The 27,447-nt window shown below is 38.7% G+C and overlaps 1 protein-coding gene across 2 annotated transcripts in view; it reads right to left on the reverse strand.

Annotated features, from left to right (window-relative positions):
• PTPRO (protein tyrosine phosphatase receptor type O) overlaps positions 1-27,447 on the reverse strand; it is a 239,493-nt gene that overhangs the window by 45,493 nt on the left and 166,553 nt on the right. For both annotated transcript variants that reach the window (XM_019452080.2, XM_019452079.2), the window contains exons 11-15: positions 23,710-23,861; positions 22,405-22,525; positions 5,101-5,240; positions 2,384-2,516; positions 145-265 (exon numbers count right to left, since the gene is read on the reverse strand). In XM_019452080.2, coding sequence (XP_019307625.1) covers positions 145-265; positions 2,384-2,516; positions 5,101-5,240; positions 22,405-22,525; positions 23,710-23,861 — 667 coding nt within the window. The remainder of the gene's footprint in view (positions 1-144; positions 266-2,383; positions 2,517-5,100; positions 5,241-22,404; positions 22,526-23,709; positions 23,862-27,447) is intronic.

Here is a 27,447-nt window from a genome sequence, read left to right on the forward strand (position 1 = left end):
TCTACCTAGAAAACACACACAATAGACACTGAAAACTGAAATGAAACTTATCGCTAATAAAATTTAGGTCTGCAAAAGTATACACGTATGAAAATTAAAATACTTTAAAGGCCGTGGGTAAAAGATTAACCAAACTTAACTTACCTTGCCATCTGCAGGTGTTTTTTCCTAAGAATTATAAGGGTCACGAGCAGCAGTCCAATTAACAGTGTGCTGAGGATGGCCAGCACGGAGATGACCACCACGTTGGGGTTCATCTCTGTCACTAAAGAGAAAAGCCATGCATTTTCATTACAAACTTCCATTACACAAAGCTAACAGAACCACTCATCGTTTTCCATTGATTTTTAACACCATGGAACTCATGATGTTGAAAACAAGAGCAACAATGGTGTTTCTCCAAGCTGACAATGACCTCCTCCTGGTCAAATAGAATCTAGCAAAGCAGTTTGATAAGCGGTGTTCAGGTACCTAGAGGAATTGAGTCCATCTCCAAAGCTTCTGTTCAGAATGTTCTTACAAAGGGAAATTATAAACTGTGAATAGTGCCTGTACCATCGTTTAAATTCTTTTGAAAATCAAAATATCTAGAGGTCATCATCATGCGTTATTATTGCTTAACATTTTCAGAAGCTTGGAGAGGGGCAGGTTTTTGCGTTACGCCTATGACGTTAAAGGCAGAAAGCACAACTGTATATTGCACTCGCAACTAATAACGTATATGAAAAAGGCATTAGCAAGCTACCATCTGCTGCAACACTTAACACATCACTAGAAGCAGGCATTCTGATGATCAGTAGCCATATGTTGAGAGGTTTCCCATCTGCACAACTCTAGAGATGAAACCGATTATTAAGTCGTGGGGCCCTTAAGAACAGGGGCTGTGTCCCTCGCATATACTTTATATAAGGGCTGCTATGGCACTGCGCGTTGCCTAGTTCATCACACTACAGGGAACAGCCAGATATTAACAATGGGGACTACGTGTCACATGTTTTTATGAAATTCGTTACGGTGGACCCAAGAGGAAAGACTGCTCCCATCCTCAGCATTGATCATAAAATCACACAACCGGCCACCACATTCAATCCATAAACCTTTGTGTATTTGCCACTTCCCATTTGGGCCAGCTTGATTCCTGTTCACAGGCAGAGTAACTGAACACAAAGAACATTAGACTCATGGTCAGGAGACCTTTTTCAGGTTCATTTGACTACTAACTGTCATGTGGAGAAGCTATTTTATCTGTCTCTCTGGGTCTCGTTTTCCTTACTTGTAAATAAGCTTAATAGTATCACCTGTTTCTGGGGTTGCTGTAGCAATGACAGGGAATAGTAAGCATGAAGAGACACAGAATGGTGGAAAGGACACAGAAGTGACAGACCATTAATATACTTTTCAGGTCCACTTTTGTCCTCTTTTCTGGAAAAATAAAAATTCAAAACAGAAAACAAACAACTATATGATGAATGCTACAGAAATGAAAATGAACCCAGTAAAGGGATCTTGTGACAGTGAAAGGTTGTATTACAGGAGGTTTCATTGAGGGTCTCAGGTTGCAGAATCACACTCCAACAAACAGGGGAGCAACACGTTTAATAGAACTCATAAGGGGAAAAGGAAAACTCCCTTATTCTAGACCTTTCATTAATTTCTATTTCCCTACTTATAGTTTGGCTTCATTGGAAACTCGCCTGCTCTGACCCAGTAATTTAGCATTGTCACCGCATGGTCAGTGACGGCTAAGGGCCGAGGGACAACAGATGAGCCCTAATCGATCAGGGCACTGTGACCACCGCTGGACAGGAGGATGACGATGGAGGAGTTGATGGTGGCAGCTATCACTCACACTACGTGTGCAAAGCTTTACGTATTTCATTTCTAGGCTTCAAAACAGCTCAATAAGGTACACATATTATGATTCCACTTTCGCAGATGAAAACACAGAGGCTCAGAGATAGTAAATATCTTTCCCTAAATCACATAGCTGGTAAGGGCAGGTACGTGCTCCCTGACCCCGCAGCCTGGAATGTTTCAGTGGAGCATGGATCTGTTAGAAGTACAGAGTACATATATTTGAAAAGAAAATGTGAGGAAAATCTAAAAAGATAAAACTTCTGGGGGTGCCTGGGTGGCGCAGTCTGTTAAGCGTCAAACTTGATCTCAGCTGAGGTCATGATCTCACAGTTTGTGAGTTCGAGCCCCGCATCAGGCTCTGTGCTGATGGCATGGAGCCTGCTTGGGATTCTGTCTCTCCTCCTCTCTGCCCCTCCCCTGCTTGTGCACTCTCGCTCTCTCTTTCAAAATAAATAAATAAACTTAAAAAAATAATACAAAGATAAAACTTTCAAAGACACCAGATTCCACGAATGCCAGGAATTACCCATTGTTGAGACAGCTATGAATGTGGGGACACTGGGGCTGTCGTGGCTGAAGCTGGTGACACTACAGTTGTAGGCAGTGGCAGGAAGGAGGCTGGAGATGGTCACAACGTGAGAGGAAACAGAAATCGGTTCCTGGAGATGCAGAACATAAGATCAATGTTATATTATCTCCACCTGTTTTGTTTTTTAAACTATTTTTCAGAGCTGAGTGGGTAATATATAAACAGTAAAGAAATTAAAAGATGCGAAAGGATAGCAATGAAAAATAAGCTTCCTTATTTCACTACTTCTTATCTACCGAGATCTCTTCCACAGATGGAGCCGTTGTTGTCAGGCATGTTTTTTTTTCTTTCCCATCTATATTTTATGGAGGTAAAAACATAAGATACAGCTAAACAAAAGTGATAATGTAGTTCACACATCATGCTGCTTACTCTTTACCTTGATTATCAGTATATTTCGGTGCTTTGCTCATGTCAGCACAGGTAAAGCTGTTTTATTCTTCTCAAGGGCTTTGTAGAAATTCATGGAAAGGGACACACTTTATTTAACCAGTCCCCTACTGAGGAATGTTTACATTGTCCCTGATTTTTTGCAATTACAAACAATGCCACAGTGAACATAATTTTACATTATGGGAACAAACATATATGTACACACACTCAATATATGTATGTGTGTATGCACATGTACACATACACCTTCGTACACAAAACCTGCATGTGTGTAGATGTGTGAATGTGCATATACATATATATATACTCATGTTCCCAACAGTTGAATGCTGGGTCAAAAAATTGTGTAGTTTTCATTTGGAAAGCTATTGACATACTGTCTTCTACAGACATGTTCCATGTTATCCTGCCACTGTCAATGTGGGACAACACCTGTTCCCATTTACTCCTTCCAATCCAATGTGTCCGCAAACTCTGAGTTTTTCCAACCATATTGGTGGAAATTATACCTCATTGTAGATTTATTTTGCATTTCTTTTACCATAAATGAACTTGATCATCTTTTCCTATGTTTAAGAATCTTTTGGGGCGCCTGGGCGGCTCAGGTGGTTAAGTGTCCGGCTTCGGCTCAGGTCATGATCTCACGATTCATGGGTTCGAGCCCCACGTCAGGCTCTGTGCTGACAGCTGGGAGCCCGGAGCCTGCTTTGGATTCTGTGTCTCCCTCTCTCTCTGCCCCTCCCCTGCTCTCTCTTTCTTTCTGTCTCTCTCAAAACTAAATAAACATTAAAAAATGTTTTTAAAAAAGAATCTTTTGTGTTTATTTTCTATGATATATTTGTTTTGGGTTGTTGGTCTTCTACTAAAGACATTACCCCCTTTGTCTGCATTCTCAGCTTTTAAACAGCAGCCACCAAAGGCATAGCAACTTTGAGTTCTCAAAAACATTTGATATTAACCTATTCTTGAGTAGAACAGATTGTTAATTTGTTGGGCCAGTGGTTGGACCAGTGACAAGTACCACAGTACAATATAAAAAGATGAGCCAGCATAACATTCTTTTTCAAAACAGGGATCTGAAACACTCCTGCCTAAAGAGATGACAGCCATCAGCACTTATTTCCAATCCCACCTCTTTTATTGTCCTATAAAAGAATGATTCTAAGGAAAGGCTCAATTGTAATAAGCAGCTACATAACCATTGTTTTCTTGAGGAAAGATGTTACTATAGCCGCAGAGAAGAAAATCCACTACTGACAAAGCAGTTATTTCCAAAAAGGATTCTTTGAATAGAAAAAGAGATTAGCTGTTCAGTATAGATCAAAAAGAGATAAGTTTGTAGAAGAGAGTATCAAAAGGGGAAAGAAATCAAAGCAAATTATCTTAACATTCTGTATGAAAAGATTCCCACTCCCAGAAATCCTTTCTTCTTTTCAATCTCATGAACTGCATTATTTAAAAAGCATCAATTATTCATGTTCATAGAATTAGTCTCTACCCTGCATTTTGTGACATCCTTCACACACTTGACCTTTTCCTTCCACGTCTGACTGTAAAAAATTGTTTTCTTGTGGCTTTGTTACCCTGGGAGCTCCCGGTTCATCTCCCTCCTTCCCTTCCTTTTGACCTGGTGAATAACTCAGGAGTCATTCTACCTGCTGTTTGTGATTCTAAAGCCGTCACAATCACCTCTCTCAGCCTTCATTTTCCCAAGCAAAATTGTCCTCCTTACTGACTAGAAATAGTCCCTTCTTTAAATTCTCTAAGGAGAATGGATCTCTCTATGGCACTTGAGTTTTACTTTAATTATTTCTAGACTGACGTAATATCCATAACTACATGAAAAAAAATTTAAAGGCCAGTATTGATTCTACCATTTGTATCACACATAGTGCCTTTCACATAACGGGCAATCAGTTCATATTTATTAAACTATATTTTATATGGCAGTGTCTATACCTTTGGTCGATTTAATGGCAATAGGAAAAATGAACCCTTTTAAGTCCTCAGGACCCAGGGTAACTAAGAACTAGGGACAAAAGCTAATGCAAAGAGGAAAATAAACTTTGCAATTTGACAAATTGGTTCTTACATTTTAGGCTTATTCTAAGCACACTGTTAATTTCTATCACTGAAACACAAAAGCGCAAATGAACAATTTTCATTTTCTATAGTTTAAACAAATAAAGGACTTGACTTCATTCAGATAATTAGCCTTAATCAAAATCAACTCAGAAAAGAAAAAGCAAAATGTACAGTACCTGGAGTTTGGTTTCTTGACTAGAGCCAACTTGTTGACAAAAGACTTCAAAGAAATCAGCTACTCCCTCTTCCACCCACAGCAAAGTCACTGAAGTCTGGGTTTTATTCACGGCAAAGAGTGATTTTGGAGGAGCTGGTTCTGAGCAAAGATAGAGTTTTAAAATTTTATTTTAATTTAATATATCCTTTCTTCTTTCACTGATTGGCAGGATAAAATAAGCCAAAAACAAAAACCAAAACCAAATACAGGCAGTTGAGAGCACCATCAAAATTTTATATTGGTTTTGAAATATGTCCTTTCACCAAGATGGTGGTCACCTAACTTAGAAGGCAGAGGATTTGGCCTTTTTCTCCCCCTTTCATTTTATACTTCTCTTTTTGGAGCACTTCTGTTTTCTACTTCAGCTTTATTATATACATAATCTATTAATAGTTTTTATGTCATCTGCATTGGAGCTAGCACTGCCCTGATAATACAGACTTTCTGTAGGAGACACAAAAATCTGCACTTCAATGGCTGAGAAAAATGAAAGTGGTTTGCTGCCTTCTAATGCAGACATTCAGTCTGGTCCTTAGCCAAAAACCTGCTGGAGACTACCTGGAATCATTTTGTCAGAAGAATGGCTTCTTGAAAATGTAGTCGAAATTAAGAGGGGTAGAGTTAAGTACATATGATTTTTTTTTTTAAAGAAAAGGATTATGGAAGGGGACTGGATGGTTAATAAAATGTTAGAGGACTGATTTCTTTATCTCTTTTAGACACTTCATCTTGATCAATAAATTAATCCATTAGTCAAGGAAACTATTCCCCTTCATCCTCATTTCCAGTAACTGAGTCACTGGATTTGTTGGCTTGAGACCAAACCCCTGCCTGTTCCTCAGTTTTAGGAAGTGATCTTGCTGTCTTGATCCCCCATTCTTGAGTCTCTCCTACTCTCCTCTCCGTGCCCTATCATTTGGGTGTTGCCTTTCCCTTGAATTCCTCCAGTACGCAAAGTGCTATGCCTGAACCCCAGTGCTTATGCCAGAGTCCCTGTTACCCCCTGTCAGACCTCCTTGACATTGCTTGTTTGACATATCACATATCTTGCTGTTAGGTTCATGAAACATCATATTCCGACCACCTGCATGTCCCTGTTAGACAACTACCCAAACTGTTTGCTTGTTACTTGGATTTCTTTTTATTATTTGTCCCATGCCCCCAAGTCTGTCCTCTAGCTCCTGGCTTTTAATAGTGCTTGAAGAAGCTCTTGAAGGCCATTTCACTCCTTCGACATATACATTATCTTTGTGGGGGAAGGTTTAGACCTTCGTTCTAGAATACCATCCTCATGGCCCTATTCAGAACCAGGAAGTATGTCAGAACCATTCCTCTCATGGTTTATCCCAGACAACTTAAATTTGTATGCAACTAAAAAGAAGCATTTTTCTTTCTAGAGCCAATTGACGAGGTTAGGCAGAAGAGCTGAAGGAGGAAAGGGAGGGGGTTAGTCTCGGGCAGGTTTGATTCACAACAGATGTCAGGACCCCTTTCTCATTTGCAATGAATTATCCACTTGATGAAACATAGCGGTCAGCTTCCACTTCTCACATCCTTTATAACTGTCCCTGCCAATAGGTATGAGTCAGAGAATAGGTCCTCTGACTCTCATAGAACTTGAATCTTTGGAGAAAAGTGAGGGTTGTCTGGGGGCAGAGATGGATGATTTTTGGGCTGAACCTTGGTTATGTCTCTTTTAAAATCCACAAGACAGAATTTCTCCTCAGAGTGCCTCTTAAACTGATTAGGTTCCCTAGGACATTATGTCTTGTTTTTTGTTTTTGTTTTTGTTTTTGTTTTCCCCTGATGGGTAGAAAAAAATCAGTTTAGCTATCCAACAAGAATACCGCCCAGGTCTCGATTTCCAGATCCAACTTTTTACACGTGTATTTCCAATCACCTATCATTCTTGCTTACTCAAATACTTCACTATTGCCTTAACCTCCATAGGGTCAAAATAGACCTTGAGTCTTCCGCTTTCCCGAAATCAATCTGCTTTCCAACCACTGATACTCTGACGAGCAACACCATTCTCTCAATTGACGAGGCTCTCCTCTGGTTTCTCAGTCCCTGATAGCATATCTTCAAATAATTCTTGTCATCTCTTCCTTTTATCTATTCTTTTTATTATATTGCACGTTCAAGCTTTTGTCACCACACTTTATCAATCAACACGACAGAGCTTTAATTCTTTTTCCTGCTTTTAATCAGTTCTTTCTTATTTGTCAGTGAAGGCATAAATCACCTAAAATACCACTTTGCTCATGTTAAATCCTATCTGCATAATAATCTATTGTGATCAATGTCTACTGCATCATATCAAATGTGCCAAATTTTGAAGATCCTACTTACATCAGCCACATTTACCCATCCAGCTTCATCACCATCCTTCCTACCCAGAAATGTTTCCTTTGGTAGGGCCAATTTTCTCACTGACTACCATACAAGCAGTACTCTTACTCAACTCATGTATTTCCCTTCATTGTACTTATCCTTCTATTTGGATCGTCCTAAGATCAGGAAAAAGTCTTCCTTTCTTCCTGAAGCCTTACCTGTTCACTCTGTCTTTTGATGATCTATCCCTTCTCTGACCTTCTGTTACCCTATTTGAACTACGTGAGTTAAGTCCTGATTCTACTAGGTCCCATTTGATTCTTTGAGAACAAATACCATGTGTTATAAATTATTTTTGTCTTCACCTTGAACTAGTCACCTGAAATTGCTCAATAAATCTTATCTATTGACTGATTTAAACCACAGGTCAAGATTCATTAATCAGAGCTGTTAAGATTTAAGCATCAGGCAAGATCAGACACACTGGGGTTGAATTTTGATGTCCTCTGCCTTTTTACAGTGATCGTGTTGCTAAAATTACCAGCTTTCAGTGGCAGAGTCAAAGATCGCCATGAATTGTAAGTGTTCTCAGTGGTCCAAAGATTATGACTTTGATAATGGAGTAGAGGTTTCTTTGGGTCTGGCTAAAAAATGTGAATCTAGGTGATAAGTTGGATCCTCAGGTAAATCTCCAAAGGCCACAAAACAAATTTTTCCTTTCCTTTGGCCAGCCACAAAACAAATTTTTCCTTTCAGGTGTTATGCAGGGGCAAGAGATGATTCCAAAGTCACTGCACCCATTGTCTCAGTATTCTTTTCTGAAAGATATATGCATATTAGCTCTGTAGGTCAATGAATAACATACACAAATCACCTGTTTGAGGACTGTTTAGGATTTTTGTGATAGGTATATTTCTTTAGCTGTTTTGGGGAGAAATTTCACTCAGCTATTCCAAACAAAGAAAATTACTGCAATATTTCATAAGTGGAGGTGTAATTGGGTTGAGAAGGGATTCTAATTAAATTTCACTACACAAGACAACATCTGCCCCAGGAAATGTATTAAATGTTAGAATTGTATTGTTCAAAGTAGTAGCTATTAGCCACATACAGCTACTGACTATTTGAAATATGGCTAGTCTAAATTGAGAGGTGCTATAAGAGTGACAGACTGAATTTTGAAGACTTAGTACAAAATAAGAATAAAAATACCTCATTTATATTTCTTTGTATCAATTACATATTAGAGTGATACTACTTTGGATATATTTGGTTAAATAGGCATATTAAACTCAATTTCACCTATCTCTTCTTAGTATTTTGTGAAGTGGCTACTAGAAAATTTAAAATTACATATATGGCTCTCATTATATTTCAATTGTACAGGGTGGGGTTAGAGCATTCCTTCTTGCTTGGTAGAGCAGAAGTGTGGAAATTCTTGGCAGAAGCTGCTTAGAGAGGCCCCCCTTTTTCTGTCTATCTCCTCTCATAAGAAGGCAAGGTCAGCTAAACTCCACAGCCTAGGGTGACTTAGATGATTTCTGTTTCCCATCCTTGGGCATGAGACCAAAAGGGAGTGTTGGCTAAATACTGTCCAGGCAATTTCATGTGATAGGGAATACAATGACATGCAAACTCCTTTTGATTGGTCTGTGTTATGGGCTAAATTGTGTTCACTCACATTCCTATGTTGTAGACCTAAGCCCCAGCACCTCAAAAATGTGAATGTATTTGGAGATAGGGCCGTCCAACAGGTAAATTGAAGTGATGCCCTTAGGGTGGGCGCTAATCCAGTTTGACTGGTGTTCTTATAAGAAGAGGAAATTTGGGCAAAGAGACACCAGAGATGAATGGGTTCAGAGAAGAAACCATGTGAGGACACAGCTGGAAGGTGGTCACCTGGAAGCCCAGGAGAAGGGTCTCGGAGAAACCAAACCTGCTGATATCTTCTTCTTGGACTTTCAGCCTCCAGAACTGTGAGAAAATAAATGTCTATTGATTAAGCCACCCGATCTGTGATATTTAGCTATGGAGCTCTAGCAAATGAATACAGTCTCTTACTATTCAAAATCTCAAATATAGTCTAGCTTATAAAAGGGAAGGATAGAGAGACCTCAATGATTTTATGAAGAGTCAATGAGCTTTAAGACGATGGACACAAAAACTCTTTATATAATATAAAGAGCCACGTAGATATTAGCTATAGAAATCCCCCTGGCTACTATCACTGTCTACTTTCCAAAGTGACATTTGAAATCTCAACTCCTTCAAAATTCCCTTGCTTCATAATGTCAGATTTCCTTTTGTTTAAAATCATTTCAGAGTCCACGATGTTTGTTGTGAGACTGTGGATATGGGGAAAGGAGACAGATGTACTATTTTTACAAAATAAGGTAGAGATACAGAATTGTTTGCTTTAAAATATTTTTGAACAGCTTTCTAGAGTTGCTGATGTTATACTCAACTGTCTGGCCCTCTTCTTTCCTTCTCTTCTCTCCTTTTCAGTGCCTGTCCTATTTGAGTGGGGAATCCAACCTAATTTTATAAGGAAATTAAATACAATGCGCAGAACATGGGCGGAAAGGAAAGCTGTAAGGCTACCTCTACCATTTAATTTAGATTGGATTATGAGAGGCTCAAGCTGTTCCCTAGGATCTCAGGGGAGTGAAGGTGACCTTGAGTAAAGTATGAGCTAGTGCCTGATTCTTATTCTTTGTTCTGGCAGCAAATTTCTTCCTTTCCTAGGAAATTCCAGAGGGAGTGAGGTGTAATAGTTAGAGTTGGAGACGAATAGAATGTATTTATTGCTTAAAAACCATCTTTTCCTGACAATTATTACATTGTTTCTTATTTTAATGTGACCCATTGGTTTAGCTGCCGAAAGAATGATGCTAATGAGGCCAAGATGATATCCGTGAGGGCCCATTAGTTTTACAAATGTGTGACATTGGTGATAAGAGGAATTCAACCAAAACACATTGTAAAAAAACGGTCAATATGACAAAATCGATTTTCAATCCTCGGTATCAGTGACAGCAATTTGCTGGTATCCTCTTCAGATAACAAAGAATGGTTCAACATCTATATTATTGTATGTCTTTTACATCTATTTTTATTTCCCTCAAGGCAGGCAGTTCCTCCTTCGGCAGTGTAAGCCGTGTAACTTATATTCAACTTGGTCAAAGAAAACACCTGGGACTTAAACAGTGTCAGACACATAAAGTATGTCCAATATGGTCAAAAACAACATCTGCAACAGAAAGAAATATTCGAAAGAAAAAGCAAAGTGGTAGAGAAATTATTCATAATGAGTTCAGACTGATATGCAATGAAATTAAGAAGATGAAAATTTATATTAAACAACAGAAACTTGTGTTAGAGCTGAAGTTTACTAAGCCTATTCTCTTGTCAATTTAGGGACGTTCTTTAAAAAAATTTTTTTAGTGTTTATTTATTTTTGAGAAAGAAAGAGTACGAGCCGCGGTGGGGGGGGGGGGGGGGCCAGAGAGGGATGGAGACACAGAATCCGAAGCAGGCTCCTGGCTCCGAGCTGTCAGCACAGAGCCCGAGGTGGGACTCGAACTCACGAACCACGAGATCATGACCTGAGCTGAAGTCAGGCGCTTAAGCCACTGAGCCACCCAGGCGCCCCAGGGAGATTCTTTTAATAAATAATGAGCAAAGTTAAAAACAACATTGGGAAATATTTTTTAAAATTCAGGCAAATATTACATTATAATTAGGCCATTTCCATATCGAAAACACACAATTTTCTCAGGAATTAGAAATACCCATGATTTCCATTACATTTTAAATAAATTCTTTATGGCTTAATGATAGCAAGTGTAACATCCCCTTCTGTGAGTCATTGGGTGTTTCTATGGTTTTCCCAGCTCGACTAACTTCTAACGATTAGCAGAATTTTTCAAAGAAAGCTTTCATTTAACTTTACTTAGTTTCAAAACAGCATATCTAACTTCCTCTTTTTTTTTGGTTCCAAGAATATGATTTTTTTTTTTTACTTAGCATTTTTATTTAGTTAAGAGTTATTTTCACCAAATTCTTAGAAAAGGATCACTACCCTCATTGTATCATTAGCCTTGTTGCCTTTATTCTGAACTCAGGTATGAACTTTAAAACTGGAAGGAATATTAAAGATTATTTAGTCCAGACCCTCACTTTGTAGATGAGGCAACTGAAGTCCAGAGGGCTTAACCCACTTTTCTATGGTAACACAACTTGTCTGTGAGAACAAAACTAGGATCCAGGGGCGCCTGGATGGCTCAGTCAGTTGAGCGTCAGACTTTGGCTCAGGCCTGATCTCATGGTTCATGGGTTTGAGCCCTGCATCGGGCTCTGTGCTGACAGCTCAGACCCTAGACCCTGCTTCAGATTCTGTCTGTGTCTCTTTCTGCCCCTCCCCTGATCATGCTCTGTCTCTCTCTCTCAAAAATAAATAAATGTTAAAAAAAAAAAAAAAAAGAACTGGGATCCAGACCTCTGCACACCTAGTTAAGGGTCCTTCTACACCTGGATTCCTCCCTGAAAATGTGGGTGTTTGCCATCTATTTCCATATAACTGAGGATGATAGGGCTTTCTGAAAAGTTCCTTTTTCCCCACAGGGCAACTTTTCCACAATGGGCAGTTGCTTATACGTTGAGATCGCTACATCATAGTTGCTGCCCTATCAGTTCACGTCATGGGGTGCAGGGGAAGTGCTTTTAAGGACTTCCTTAAAAGGATGTCCTTTTTGTGTGGCTTGGTTGTGGGCAGCTGGAAATGGCAGTGAAACTCAGGAGACCACAGTGAGAAATGGGAGAGAGAGAGATTGAGATGAGGCATCAGTTAGTCTTAGGACTAGGAACGGAGCCACGGAACATGACATGCCTGGCATTCCAACCCAGAAGCTAATGCTGGCATGAGGCTGCTGGCCATGTAAGACCATAGATGAAGGCTGCTGGCCATGTAGGGCCATACAAGAAGGGTAGCAGGGCAATCATGGTCCTCTGAAAACCTGAAGAACACGCTTGTAAGAAGTCAGTAGGAGAAATCTCCCACAAGCTTCCATCATCACTCTCACCCGACTGGCCTACTCTATTGGCGGCCTTATGCTCTGTCATTCTTCCTTACTACAGATTCACTCCGTCTAAGGCCACCCCCTCTACTGGCACCTCAGGGTCCTGTCTCCTCTGGCCCAAGCAAGGAACATCATTTTAATGAGCGTCACCTTCTAAACTATCCTGCACCATCATTTTTCCCTTTTCTGTTGAATCGTTTTGATTAGCCGTTGAAAAGCTGTTTCCACCCACTTAAAAAAATAGAAAGAAAGACAAAACAAATCCAACCAAACAAATAAAAACTCTTGGCTTCTTTTATCCTCAGCTCCTGCTCATTTTCTCTCTTCTTTATAATCACACTTCTCAAAAGTTTTGTTATTCCAGCTGTCTTCCTTTTTTCTTTTATTCTCTCTTGAATTACTTTTTAAAAAAAAAGTTTATTTATTTTGAGAGAGAGAGAGAAGGAGAGCAGGGCAGGGGGAGAGAAAGTGGAGAGAGAGAATCCCAAGCAGGCTCCCCACTGTCAGTGCAGAGCCCAATGTGGGGCTTGAACTCATGAACCGTGAGATCATGACTTGGGTGGAAGCTTAACCGACTGAGCCACCCAGCCGCCCTCTCTTGAATTACTTTTAATAGCATAATTTTCCCTCACTATTCCACCCAAATGCCTCCTTTCTGACTCACCAATAACTCCTGGGTTGCCAATTCTCACTCCACATCTTACTTGACTTACCAGCAGGTGTAAGCTGATCAATCAAGCACTTTCTTTGCTTGGTTCTTTGGACATCACACTTTTCTGTGCTCCTTTTTCCTTTACCGGCCACTCCTTCTCCGGCTCTTTTGCTGGTTTCCATTTCTTAACATTGGAGTGCCAGGGCTCAGTCCTTGGATAGCATGCTTTCTTCTTCATTCACCCCCTGATAACTTCATCAAGTCTGTTTCCTGACTACCCTCAAACTTATACCCCCAATCCTTAAATCTCCCAGAATCCAAGCTCCTTTATCTAATTGCCTACTCAGTATCTGTTCTTTAATATTTAACAGGTACCTTCAAATGTGGATGCATCCAAATCTGAGCTTCTGATCTTTCACCCAAATCTGCCTCTCCCATGATCTTCCCCAACTCAATAAATAGCACCTCTGTCCTTCCAACTGCTCAGGCCCAAGATCTTGGCATCTTCAAGATAAATTTTGAATCTGCTCACTGCTCATCACCTTCACGGCAACCACCCTGGCACAGGCAAGTATAATCTCGTATTTGGGTAGACGCAGTAGTCTCCTAACTCTAAGGTGACTGTGTAATTTATCAAATATGTCCAAAGTGGAATACTTTTAGGGAAGAAAAGAATTGCAAAAGAGGATGACTAGTCTTTAACTGATCTATAGCAGTGTAAACTGGTATTATGTGTGGTAACTGGCATGTAAGGTCATCTTATCTACCTGTTTCCTGTTTTACCTTGATCCCTGAACACTATTCTTACCAAAGTGATCTTGTGAAACTTGTCAGGTCATATGACTCCTTAGCTTGAACCATCTACTGGAATATCATCTCACTTGGTGTGAAATGTCTTTTCAACGACTCCACATGATCTGCTCCTTTGTTACCTCTCTATCCTCTTTTCTACTGCTGTCTCTCTCTCTCTCTCTCTCTCTTGTTCCTTCCACTTCAGCCACACTACCTTCCTGATCTTTTCTTGAACTTCCAGGTATACCACTGCTTCTGGAGCTTTGCACCTGCAGTTGCCTATGCCTACAAAATCTCCCAGTTATCTGTTTGGCTCACTCCTTTACCTCCTTCAGGTTTTGACTGAAATATCACCTTCACAGTGAAGCTTAACTTATGCCACCGCCTACAAAAATTGCACTCTGCTCCTCATTATGCTTCTTTCTCTGCCTCATTTTCCTCCACAGCATCTGACGTCCTTATATTTGTGTTTATTGTCTCTTTTTCTCCAGTAGAATGAGGGTAGAAATTTTTGTCAGTCTTGTTCATTTCTGTATTCTGAGCACCTAGATTAGTATGTAACACATAGTAAATGCTAAATAAATATGTGTTGATTGATAGAATAAATTATTTTTTTAAATGTGTATCTTTGAAACTGAGACAGAGAATGAGCAGGGGAAGCGCAGAGGGAGAGAGAGAGACACAGAATCCGAAGCAGGTTCCAGGCTCAGAGATGTCAGCACAGAGCCCGATGCGGGGCTCGAACTCGTCAACCATGAGATCGTGATCTGAGCCAAAGTCAGATGCCTAACTGACTGAGCCACCCAGGTGCCTCTAGAATAAATTACTTTTTAAAGCATAGTAGCTTAATTAATTTATTAGTTTTTTTTCTGACTGGCAGTCAATATAGATGCGTGGACGGATGGATGGACAGATGGATAGATAGATAGATATATAGATAGATAGATAGATGAGAGATAGAATGGATATGCATATTTTCTTTCTTATTTCACTTTCCTCTTCCCTTCCATACATTCATTCATCCATCCATCTTTCCTTTTCTCTGTGCTACATTGACACAATTTATTCACATTTAGATCTTATTAAGCTCATTTCTTTTTGGTGGGGGGTGAGAGGGATAACAAGGTAGTCACTTACCAGGACATGATCCAAGAAAAGGGCACGGGAGGATAGAGAGAGGTACATTAGACTTCAGTATGCTCTGACTCACAGCATTTCACTCACTTCTTACCAAAAATAAGGGCTGCATATATCCAAGCAACCATTTCCCAAACTGTAAACTCAATGATTTCAACATAAGAATAAACAAATGTTCTCAACTGAGCATGAGATCATGAAGGGCAGTACTGTATAATAGCTGGGTTTTTCTTAAGTAAGAAATTACATTTCATCAAAATAGAAATAATTATTTGTAATCACTGAAATTTTATGACAGAGAGATTGTAATATGCCCCAAATTCCTAACACCTGAAAATATATGGATTCTTTCTTATCCATAGCCAAACTATGTTTAAAGATTTCTAATCTATATAAAGTTTTTCATGACTGAGATTAAGAAAATCAAGCCAATGTTATTAATACCCAAACTCCAAAAGAGGAAGAGAGAAAACCACACAGTGGGTGTGAAATTCCTTCCTTCTCTATTAGGAGTTTTCACTGAAAAAAGAAGTTTATAGGAAAAAAATACACTCCAAATCCAGGAAAACATAAACAGCAGATGGACAAAAAGTGCCAAATCACTGTTTCTTGACTCAGACTCAACAAGTGTGAAGTCAAATTTCTCTAGGTTGCAGCTTGCTCAAATGAGGACGTTTCATTCAATTACCTCCAAACCTCTCCTGGCACTGAAGTTACCTGATTCCTTATCTTGAACCTGTCTGAACACAGCTGTGGTCAGGATACTGCAGAAGTTTGACAGTGATGGTGTATACATTCTGTCTTTGGTTTTCTCTGACCTCGTTGGCTATACCTTCCCAGTCTCTCTGCTCAGTGTCCAAGTGCTGGAAGTGGTTCTTCTCTATTTCTGCTTACTAGTTAGTGATCTCATCTAGACACTCCAAAATTTATATTTCTAGCCCAGATTTCACTGCTAATCTCCAGACACATAACAAGAATCATTTTATTTGACAACTGTATTTGGATGACCTCTCAGTTTGGTTTTGGTTTTTTTTAGTCCAGAGAAGAATCTTTGATTCTCACCCTATCCCAAAGTTACTCCTTTTCTCGTTTTTCTAGTTTTGTCAGTCTCAGTGAATTGTACCACCATCCAACCTAGTTGCTTAAGAGTAAAGCCTAGGAGTTAATTTTAATTTCCCTTTCTCTTATTTCCTATTTTCACCCCACAAGCAAGTTCTATGGACACAACCTCCAAAATAACTCCTGAATTCTGTCCATTTTTCTTCATCTCCATTATTCCCACTTAACTAAAAGTTGCCCTCATTTCCAATGGAACTTACTGAATTAGAATGTTATTTTTAAAAATTTTTTTTCACATTTATTTATTTTTGAGAGATAGACAGAGCATGAGTGAGTGAGGGGCAGAGAAAGAGGGAGATACAGAATCCAAAGCAGGCTTCAGGCTCTGAGCTGTCAGCACAGAGCCTGATATGGGGCTCGAACTCACGAATAGTGAGATCATGACCTGAGTCGAAGTCAGACACTTAACCGACTGAGCCACCCAGGCGCCCCAAATTAGAATGCTATTTTTTAAATATGAAATTTATTGTCAAATTGGTTTTCATACAACACCCAGTGCTCATCCCAACAGGTGCCCTCCTCAATGCCCATCACCCACTTTGCCCTCCATCCCACCCACCATCAACCCTCAGTTTATTCTCAGTTTTTAAGAATGTCTTATGGTTTGCATCTTTCCCTCTCTGTAACTTTTTTCCCCCCTTCCCCTTGCCCATGGTCTTCTGTTAAGTTTCTCAGGATCCACATAAGAGTGAAAACATATGATATCTGTCTTTCTCTGTATGACTTATTTCACTTAGCATAACACTCTCCAGTTCCATCCACGTTGCTACAAAAGGCCATTTTTCATTCTTTCTCATTGCCAAGTAGTATTCCATTGCATATATAAACCACAAATTCTTTATCCAGTCTCACCGCTGTTGCTTAACATAGTGTTGGAAGTTCTAGCATCAGCAATCAGACAACAAAAGGAAATCAAAGGCATCCAAATTGGCAAAGATGAAGTCAAGCTTTCACTTTTTGCAGATGACATGATATTATACATGGGAAACCCGACAGACTCCACCAAAAGTCTGCTAGAACTGATACGTGAATTCAACAAGGTTGCAGGATACAAAATTAATGTACAGAAATCAGTTGCATTCTTATACACTAATAATGAAGCAACAGAAAGGCAAATAAAGAAACTGGTCCCATTCACAATTGCACCAAGAATCATAGAATACCTAGGAGTAAACCTAACCAAAGATGTAAAAGATCTGTATGCTGAAAACTATAGAACGCTTATGAAGGAAATTGAAGAAGATACAAATAAATAGAAACACATTCCATGTTCATGGATTGGAAGAATAAATATTGTTAAAATGTCCATACTACCCAAAGCAATCTACACATTCAATGCAATCCCAATCAAAATTTCACCAGCATTCTTCTTGAAACTAGAACAAGCAATCCTAAAATTTGTATGGAACCACAAAAGACCCCGAATAGCCAAAGTAATATTGAAGAAGAAAACCAAAACGGGAATGCTATTTTTAAAGTTAGGGCACATGGTGCCTTAATCGGTCTCCCTATCTTCACTGGTAACCCAACAATCCTTCCTCCCTTGAGCAACCAGAGGGATTATTTTAAATATGTCGGATTGTTTATTTTTAATTCTTTAATTTCTCTCTTATTACACTCAAAATAAAATCTCAACTCCATCTTCTTAAAAATCCTGTATAATTTGGTCTCTGCCTATTCCTTCTGCTTTGCATGCCCTTTCCCAAACTTTTCATGGCAGATCCTTTCTTGTGATTCATATCTCTCATCATTGCTTCCTCAGAGAAAGGTTTGCTGCTTATACACTGTCCCACACTACCCTGTTTTAATGTGGTACACAGCACTTCTTACCATGTCCCCCTTCGGCAGATCCTAAGCTCCTTGTGAACAGAAACTGAACCCTTCGAGTTCATTATTACAAGTAGTCTGGCATCTGGGCAATTCTTAGAAGGTTCTCAGTATGTATTCGTTGAATGAATTCATGAATGGATATTCTACTACCATAGAGCTATTTTGTGATAGGCCCAACCCTTCTCATCCCTATTTCTTTTCCTTTCTTTCTTTCTTGAATGGTTGCTTATCTGGTGTAAACTTACCCAATTCTCTTAAAGTTGGCCCAGAGTTTCAAGTGGATTCACCAAGACCAGAAGTTATGACTGGTTGCTGGTTGAAGCCACAGTTGCATGTAGACCAGTAAGTTCTTGTAAAATGACATTTCTTAGCGCAGATTTGATTCACATTTGCGTTGACTGCCAAAGGGAACTGTCATCACATACCTCCATGGTACCGTGAAACTGCTGACAACTTACAATTCTTAATAGGAAGATGGGCTCAATGCCCTGCAAACAGTACCACTGTTGGTAGATGTCTTCTTGTGGATGCTGATCGGTGACATAATATTTGAGAATCTTTGGCAATTGCTTTGAGGCTCTCTACCCTTGCACATACCATCCTGGATTACTTTATATTATACTGGACTCAATCATAGCCTGGTTTCTTCCCATAGATGTAGATCCTGCCCTCCATGATACCAAGTAGAGCCATTGCAAAGAGGCTTTTATCACAAAGAAACCGACCTCAGGGTTAGCCAAACCAGTTTTGGTCCTAGCTTTAACAACATCGTTCTGATTCACACTAGCCTTAAAAATCTGTGTGCCAGAGTTGCAGGTTTCTGTAAAGTAGAATTCGTATGACTTCTATGGACACCGAATGAATGCTATAAAGGAACATAAAATGACTAGAATGAAAGTTCTATGAAATAAAAGATAACTGCAATCAGCTATTACTAAAGCAAAATGTTATTTTACTTCTTTGAAAGATAAAATTTGGTAGAATGTATTCAACTTTGAGGTCTGTGGTTGCAGTTCGGTTCAATAAATATCTATTGAGCACCTACAGTAGGCAAGGCCATATGTGTTATGGAAAATTGAAAGAACCAGAAAACAATAATGTGATGAGTGAAATAGAAAATAGACTTCTAGACAAATGGATGACAAGTGAAATTATTTAGTTTTCAGGGGGAAAAAGGCCGAGTTCAGGCACATTATATACAGATTGTCTTGTTTTCAGAGAGCAATGATGTAGAAGCAGTATTTTGTCTGATATTTAGATCATAAAAAGGAAAACCTTATTGATTTTAAGAAATAATTTTTATGGAAACTGGCCTTCCCTTCTTGAAAAGTTTAAAGGACCTTTCTACACTGGTTTAAGTAGTCCTGCCTGCTAACAGGAAAATATGGAACCTCAAAACCTCATGATAAATTTGGGCTGGGAACTATCATGATTTTTACTCATACGCCTGTGTAGCGTGAATATAACTGTACCAGCTCAGGACTTTAACTCATACTCCTGATCATATATCAACCATAATGTCACATTATGGCAACAGTGAGGCTCTGGATAGGCTCCCTAATTGCTGCTTTGGTAAGACCCACCTCTGAACAACCAAATGAGTTAGAGAAAGCAGCTAGCACCCAAGAAACACTTACAGCCTCCTGTAATCATAAAGCTGGGGACAAGAAAGGCATGGGGAATGTGAGCATAATCTTTAAGCAATTCCAGTTACCTGGAAACGAGTTTTGAACGGATTTTTATATCCACGAAGGACAAAATCAGAGATAGCAGTTGCAAGTGATAGGCAGGCATTTTTTTTTTTTTTTTAATAGAAAGATCACACAACGTTGGAAGCTGGTGATCTCCACATTCCTAGAGTTGAAGTACAGACCGTTGGGGAAGAAGAGCAGATTGCCTCCAGTGAATGAAACTGAACTCGTGGTTCTCAATGGGAGGGTGTTTGTAAATTTGTAGGAATGTTTTTAATGGCCACCAGGAAGGTTGTTAACTGGGCTTCTGTAGGCAGGAAGCAGAAATGCTAGATGTTCTGCAATGATCACGAAAGCTCCAAACAGAAAAACTGTCCCAAGTCCCACATCCCACATATGTTTGTAATGTCATACCAGAATAAATCCACTATAAATGTAATTGCAAGTACTTTATCACATAATAATGTTAGAAAAGATTTTCTGGAAGTTGAGTAAAATAATTTAGAAGAAAGTTGTCATTAAGAAAAATACCTAAATGGAATTAAGGTGTTATTTACAAATTACTCAATAATTTACTTTTTCTGCCAATAGTTTCTATTTAATATGTTATGTATCTCCAGCTACCTATTTAATTTTATTTATTTATTTAAAAATTTGTTAATGTTTATTTATTTTTGAGAGAGAGAGATAGACAGACAGACAGACAGACAGTGTGAGTGGGAGAGGGGCAGAGAGAGAGGGAGACACAGAATCCGAAGCAGGCTCCAGGCTCCCAGCTGTCAGCACAGAGCCCGATGTGGGGTTCAAACCATGCGATCATGACCCGAGCTGAAGTCGGATACTTAACCAACTGCGCCATCCGGACAACCCTAATTTTAAAGGGTGTCAGTGTGAGGATTTAATTTTTGCCATGGCCAACAGAAGACAAAAAGATTTAAGACAGAGTGTTTTATGCACTGAATTATAGAGAAAAGCAACTACTGGGGAAACTAAGGAAAGACTGTGTTTTGTTTTGTTTTGTTTTGTTTGGGATTTGCTACGAGTTTTCTAAAGCTACATCCCTACCAGCAATGGTACTCCGGGTGTTTGTTTAAGTTGCTAATAAAACACCCTGGATCAGTCTTTACCTACAGCTACACCTATAAACATATGTGGTGAGAGTGACAATTTGACACTCTTAGAACAGACTTAGATACAGACTATAAATTAGCAGACATCCGAAACAGGATGTCAGTAAGTTGCATTAAGTGTTTTGAAAATATTCTTATTTTCAATATTGCCATTCTCTATACTGTTAATTTTCAAAATATAAAAAGGAGATCTCTGCTGTGAAAATCACACATTGAAGTGCATCCATTTCTAGGTGGCCCCTCTTACACTGACACTACCCCACAACTGTTTGCCAATCCATTCTCTTGCCTGCTGCTGATTATAGACTATTATCCCTGAGGCCCCTTTATGTATCAGAAACTAAATGTATACCTCACTATGTGGAAAACTGTTGAATGTAAAAGATGTGTTTTGTGTTAAATAGTGTCACTTCCTAGTTGTATTTCATAATACAAATAATTATTTTGACACTACACTACACCATCATTTCCAGCTCATTTGCAAGAATATTATACTTTCCTCATTTCCCCCCATCCACAGCCTATTATTTTTCTTGGCATGTTCTCTTTACTTTAATTAAGGTTATTTTCCTCTTTCTCTCATCACATGCAAATACATGTAATCTCTTACTACTTATCCTAATTCTAACTTTTATTCAAGGGTCCACTTGTACTTATGCTTGCTCAGTTATTTATTCACGCCTTTATTTCCTTTTATACGTGCATGGAAGAACTACTGATTCCTTTACTGCTTGTAAACTTCAACTTTTTCATTTTAATTATGTGCAGTCATTAGACAATTCCATTTTGACTTACAGAAGCACTGTATCTGAACAAATACACAGGGAATCCATATGATTTTGTTATATTTTTTTTACCTTGGTTTTACACTACAATTAGGACATTATATCAACTTTGAAAATCAGTATGTGGGTTATTTTATCTATAAGTCTCAATTTGAGATATTAAAAAGGGCATCACATAATACTTACATGAGAAAGGAATGGTGTCTGATAGGGGTTGAAAGCACTGCACTAGATAATCTCTAAGGCTTTTCCTTTTCTAAATTCCTAAGATTTCTTCATTTCTCTAATCTCACTAAGGATGGGGAATACTCCTGACTCCCAGAATAGCAAAAATTCCATTCACAGAAACCTATATTAAGTTGAACGAGGGCGCCTGGGTGGCTCAGTTGGTTAAGTGTCCGACTTAAGCTCAGGTCATAATCTCACAGTTCATGAGTTGGAGCCATGCGTCAGGATCTCTGCTATATACACAGAGCCTGCTTTGGATCTTCTGCCCTCCTCTCTCTCTCTGCCCCTCTCCTGCTCATTCTCTGTCTCTCAAAAATACATAAACATTTAAGTTGAACATACATGTTTATGTTGCACTTATGAAAGAGAGTGAACATTTTTCTGTTATTTCATCAAATTGAAAAGACCATGACAAATCAAGAGATGCAGACGCTAGTTCTCTGGGCATGACTATTTTCACAAACACCCTCATGTATATTTTTCTTACCTAGCTTGACAAGGCGGAGCATGGAGGTATTACTTCCTCTTTCAGTGCAAGCGGTTACTGAGAGGTTGTAGATATCTCCTGGAGGCAGACTGAGAATCGCAGTCATGACATTGCGTGTTACCTGAAAGACCCATCAAGATTGAAGGTTTAAACTTCTAATGAACTTGAACTAGAACACCACTCCAAACAACTACAGGGCTATGGTAGGCATTCTGTCTACTCTATGCTGCTTTCTATAGTTGATTACAACCCTACGGATACTTTATTTCCTTTGAAAATGATATGAATTCCTCAACTGAACCAAATGCAAGGTAGCTCTACACGTGCACAATAAATATCAGAACATTTTTGCAATTAATCCTCTATTTAGAATAGGTACTACTCTGATACTTTTCTTCTTATTCACAGCAAATTTTAGAAAAGGCAACTGTTAGGTGTCTGCTGATATGTATATAACTCAGCCCTAGCTGAGAAGCTCAGAAGACACCTAGTCATATCTATAGCCACCTGGTTTCTTAACTAAAGACTACATTTCCTAGTTTCCTCTATAGCTAGAGGGAACCATGTGATCTACTTCTGACCAATGGATCATAAGTGGAAGTCACATGGGCAGCTTATAATCCTGTCTACACTCTGTAAGTGCTGGGCCTCCATATCTTCTCCTTTCCTCTCCCTGCATGCTAGAATATGGATGTAATGATGATAAGGTTCAGCTATACAAATGAAGACTACACAGTTTTAGAAGAAACAACAAGACAGAAAGAATCTGGACCCCTGGATGATTGATCCTTTACAGCAGAGGTGCTCTGACAGTTCTATGCTAGCACGAGAGAAACAAGCTTTTATTTTCTTCGAGCTATGTTTTTTTTTTTTTTACAGTAGTTTAGTCTGTACCCTAACTAACGCCATGTCAAAAGTGTAATTAATAAAGCAGGAGAAAAGAAATCAGTATTTTCAATGTACCCAAATATTTAGGCATTGGTGATATATGGAGAAAATATCAAAACACATTAACTGTGGTTTTCTTGAAAATGTTTGACATCCTGAATAAAAACCTCAAATCATAACTTTAAATGTAAATGATGAGTAGTTTTAACTATTAGAGATCACTATTAAAGATTAAAAGGTAAACTCTCTGAAAGGAGGAATTTAATTTTTTTTACTGTCCCTTCTCCGGAGCCCAAAACAGTGCCAACTGGCATAAACCATTTGTTTAATGTTTCAATAAATGTTTGCTTAATGGTTTTCAAGAGTTTATGTAAATAAATGTTCAGATGCCCGATACTGGGATTCAAAAAAACATACGCTTTTTTTAATTTTCTTCTTTCCTTCTGCAACAACCATCCAGTGTAACATTCTAGAATGGGAGAGGTCAGTTGTGTCGTCCCCATATGTCCAACTGATATATAACAGACTGTTGAAATACTCCACAGATGTGATTTCTGGAGCAACTGGGGCTACAAGGAAGGTAAGAGGCACATTTTAGTTTAATAAGAGACTAATATAATTAAAGTACTTACCAACAGAGCATGCAATCCCATGTAGAGTTAATTTAGAGAATTAAAATTCACACCATAAAGGGGTACCTGGTGCCTCAGTTGGTTAAGCATCGGACTCTTGATCTTGGTTCAGGTCATGATCTCATAGTTCGTGGGTTTGAGCCCTGCATTGGGCTCCTCACTGACATCGTTGAGCCTGCTTGGGATTCTCACTCTCTGCCCCTCCCCCGCTCACTCACATGCTTTCTCTCTCTCTCTCTCTCTCTCTCTCTCTCTGTCTGTCTCAAAATAAATAAACCTTAAAAAATTCACACCATAAGATGGTCCTGGGGATCCCAGGACCTCTCAGTAACATAAAGAAGGTTGGTGGTAAAAGCTGGGCACTGATTTCCTGGGTCCCCACCTTGTATGGCCCAGACACAAGGCAGCCAGACCCATCTGTACCTGAGGATATCAGGTCTTTTATATTGATTTCATAGTTAGAAGATTCCTAAAATGTTCACTTCTTTGCATCCACTTGTTGCATCAATAAATTAATAGTATAAGGCATTATCGAATTGATTTTCCAAGCAGTACTGGAAAACTTGGGGTCCTATAAAAGTATATTTTTTATTGTGGCATAGCAAAGATGTTTATAGAAATAAAGGGCAGTAAGATCAATGATTAGAGGGGCAGGAAATAAATATTGTTTATATAAAATCACAAAGCAATACCATTGATCATGTCTAACCAGCACCTTGCAAAAAGTAGGCTCTTAATAAATGTTACTGAAGCAAGTAGCAAGGAAGGAAAGAAGGGCTCTTTTATCACACCACGAAACTAACTTCTAACACTGAGTTTCTTCATTTATTTTATATTCTGACACATTTAAATTCAAATTTTTTAATGGGGAGGAGAGTTCATTACCAGCTTTATAATATATGAGCTCTGAATGTATATTTTAATTATTTTTTAAACTTAATTGATAATTCTGAAGATTTTAGGAAACACGCACACACAGTTGAAGTTCAGTTCCCTGTGCATGCTGGTTTGGACAAGCAAGTGTTCCATTCTGAGAGACAGCACAAGACCAAAGGAAATATCTGGAGGAGAATTTCTATAAACCATGAAGATTTAGTTTCCTCGACATGCTATGAGTACTTGTAACAAACATTCATAACTATGCTTTCTAGAACAATTTTTACGGAACAGACTTGTAATATAGAGCATAAAATACATTTCTGTAGCAAGCAAGTTAACACAAACCCAAATCGTATTTCAGAATAGTCTAATAAAGAGAATAATACCTGTGGCTTCTTTCCTCCATTATATTTCTATGTACTTCGTTATACATATGTATCTATACTTACATTTTGCCAAAGGATATTTTCTCATGTTCTAATTCTACTGAGGACAAGAAATACTTTTAAAATTGCAAACCCGGAAACGTATTTAAAATTGTATAAGTATTAACACAAATCCCCGCACATAAGTATTAACTAGAGATCTTTAGATTTTTATACGCCATGTTGTTGCCTTAAAATTCAGCATATTGCTGAAAGGCCACAAGATGTCACTATTTGTTTATTAAACATAATTTGGTACACTGGCATAATTACTATGCATTTGACTTGCAGACAAAGTTGCCTAACAAAGACAGTAGTCCAGAGATCCTAATAAATCACACCTTATTCAAATATTTTATTCCTGTATCCTTTTATATCACACGATTTGGCGTTTTGGATCACAACTAAAAGCACAGGAAAGAGAAGTGTGATATCCTTGTTTGCTTTAAACTTGAGACGAGGGAAGAAAAGCAAAACGAGATAAGGCAAATATTTCAATTGGTTTTAAAAATAAGTCTAAAAATAAGTCAGTGCCCATATATATTTTAATAATGATTTACATTATATAATTTACTTCTCACACTACCTGTGAAATATTATTATGCCTATTTGACAGATGGGAGAGTTGAGACCGTCTATATTCATATGCTTAGGTGACACCGTGAAGGGACAGTGTCAGCATGACTTAGGAGATAGTCCCAGGAGGGCTCGTTTCGGCAGCACATACACTAAAATAGGAGATTGTCCCAGGAAAAGATAAGGAGTTCACAAAGATCAATTTGCTGGAGACAACAGACTGCTCACCTAGCCAAGCAGCTCACTTAACCATAGAACTATTCAGACTTGCCAGGCCCATAACTTTTGCCAGGTCCCAGTCAGTTCCCAGCTCTGAAAGGCACACCTAAGCCACTTGAGTCCAGAACTCCAAATCCTGTTAATCGTTTGTTTCCAGTGTCCCCCTTCAGAGACACCATAGAGAGCCTGGCAAGGTGGTTTTCTGCTTTATTACAGAGAGTTCTAAAACACTTGGTCTTGCTCTATTAGCCAGTTGTTAGGTCACATTTTGAATTCTGCCAATGAGAAAAAAGAAGTCGAGGATCATTAGGACAATTTGCTCAAAGTCTGACAGCTAGAATTCTGGAGGGCCAGGTCTGCTCAATCACGTCTTCAGATGCAAAGTCTGGGCTCCTTTCAGACGTCTCTGTCTGAGGGGGAAAGAGTATTCTCAGAAAGGCAATGTCAATAAAGTTAAGCTGTATGAATTATTTATATGGTAAAATGTAACTAAAATTAAGTATGCAATTATTAATATAGTCAAGAAACTCACATACTACTTATCACATAATTGGTATTTTCTACCTTTTTGATATTTTGGTAGTCTTTCACTTGTCTACTCTAGTGTTACTATTAATATCTGGAACACAGGGAGCTCCAAATATTGTCTAGTAAAGGAAAGGGATATACTATGTATGTTGATAGTGTAAGAATTCACATGATTAACTTCTTCTTTTTTTTTTAAGATTTTATTTTTAAGTAATCTCTATACTCAACATGGGGCTCGAACTCACAACCCAGAGATCAAGAGTTGCATGCTCTACCAACTGGGCCAGCCAGGTGCTCCCACGCGATTGATTTCTTTGCATTTTCTTTCATTGATAAAGTCTGACAGAGTAAAACTAGATGTCCAGTGAAGAAAATATTTTGGTAACATTTTTCTTCACCTAAACATATTTTTCTCACATCTTCTGTCAGTATAACACTAATTATAGCCTTGTAGTCCAACCAAAATTTCCTGAAAAATCATAGTTCAAATAGGATTCTGAAATAGTCAGTGTTTCTTTGATGAAATCCCCCTTCCATTGCCATCTCTGACCACCTCTGTTATCTATCTCTGCTATATGAAAATGAGCTAACAACTATTTCAGTGCTTTAAAAAAAAAACAAAACCTGAGGCTTACAAAAGTTAACATGCACAGGTTACACAGGGTAGATGGCCGATCCGTGATTCAAACCTAGGTCCATCAGTCTCCAAAGCCTGTTATAACTCCTGCTGTGGACAATGCTGCCATCAGCCTGTAACTTTACAACTTGAATTAATAAGGAAATGGAGGCACTCTAGCAAACAAAATCATTGAGTGGGTAAAATCAGTTGAAGCCCAAAGTTCTGTCTGCTACATCTCTATTCTAATCGATTCCAAACAGGGGCACATAAATAAAGG

This window comes from Panthera pardus, unplaced genomic scaffold (assembly GCF_024362965.1).
Source record: "Panthera pardus isolate Hobbes unplaced genomic scaffold, ASM2436296v1 HiC_scaffold_6, whole genome shotgun sequence".
NCBI classification, from domain to species: Eukaryota; Metazoa; Chordata; class Mammalia; order Carnivora; family Felidae; genus Panthera; species Panthera pardus.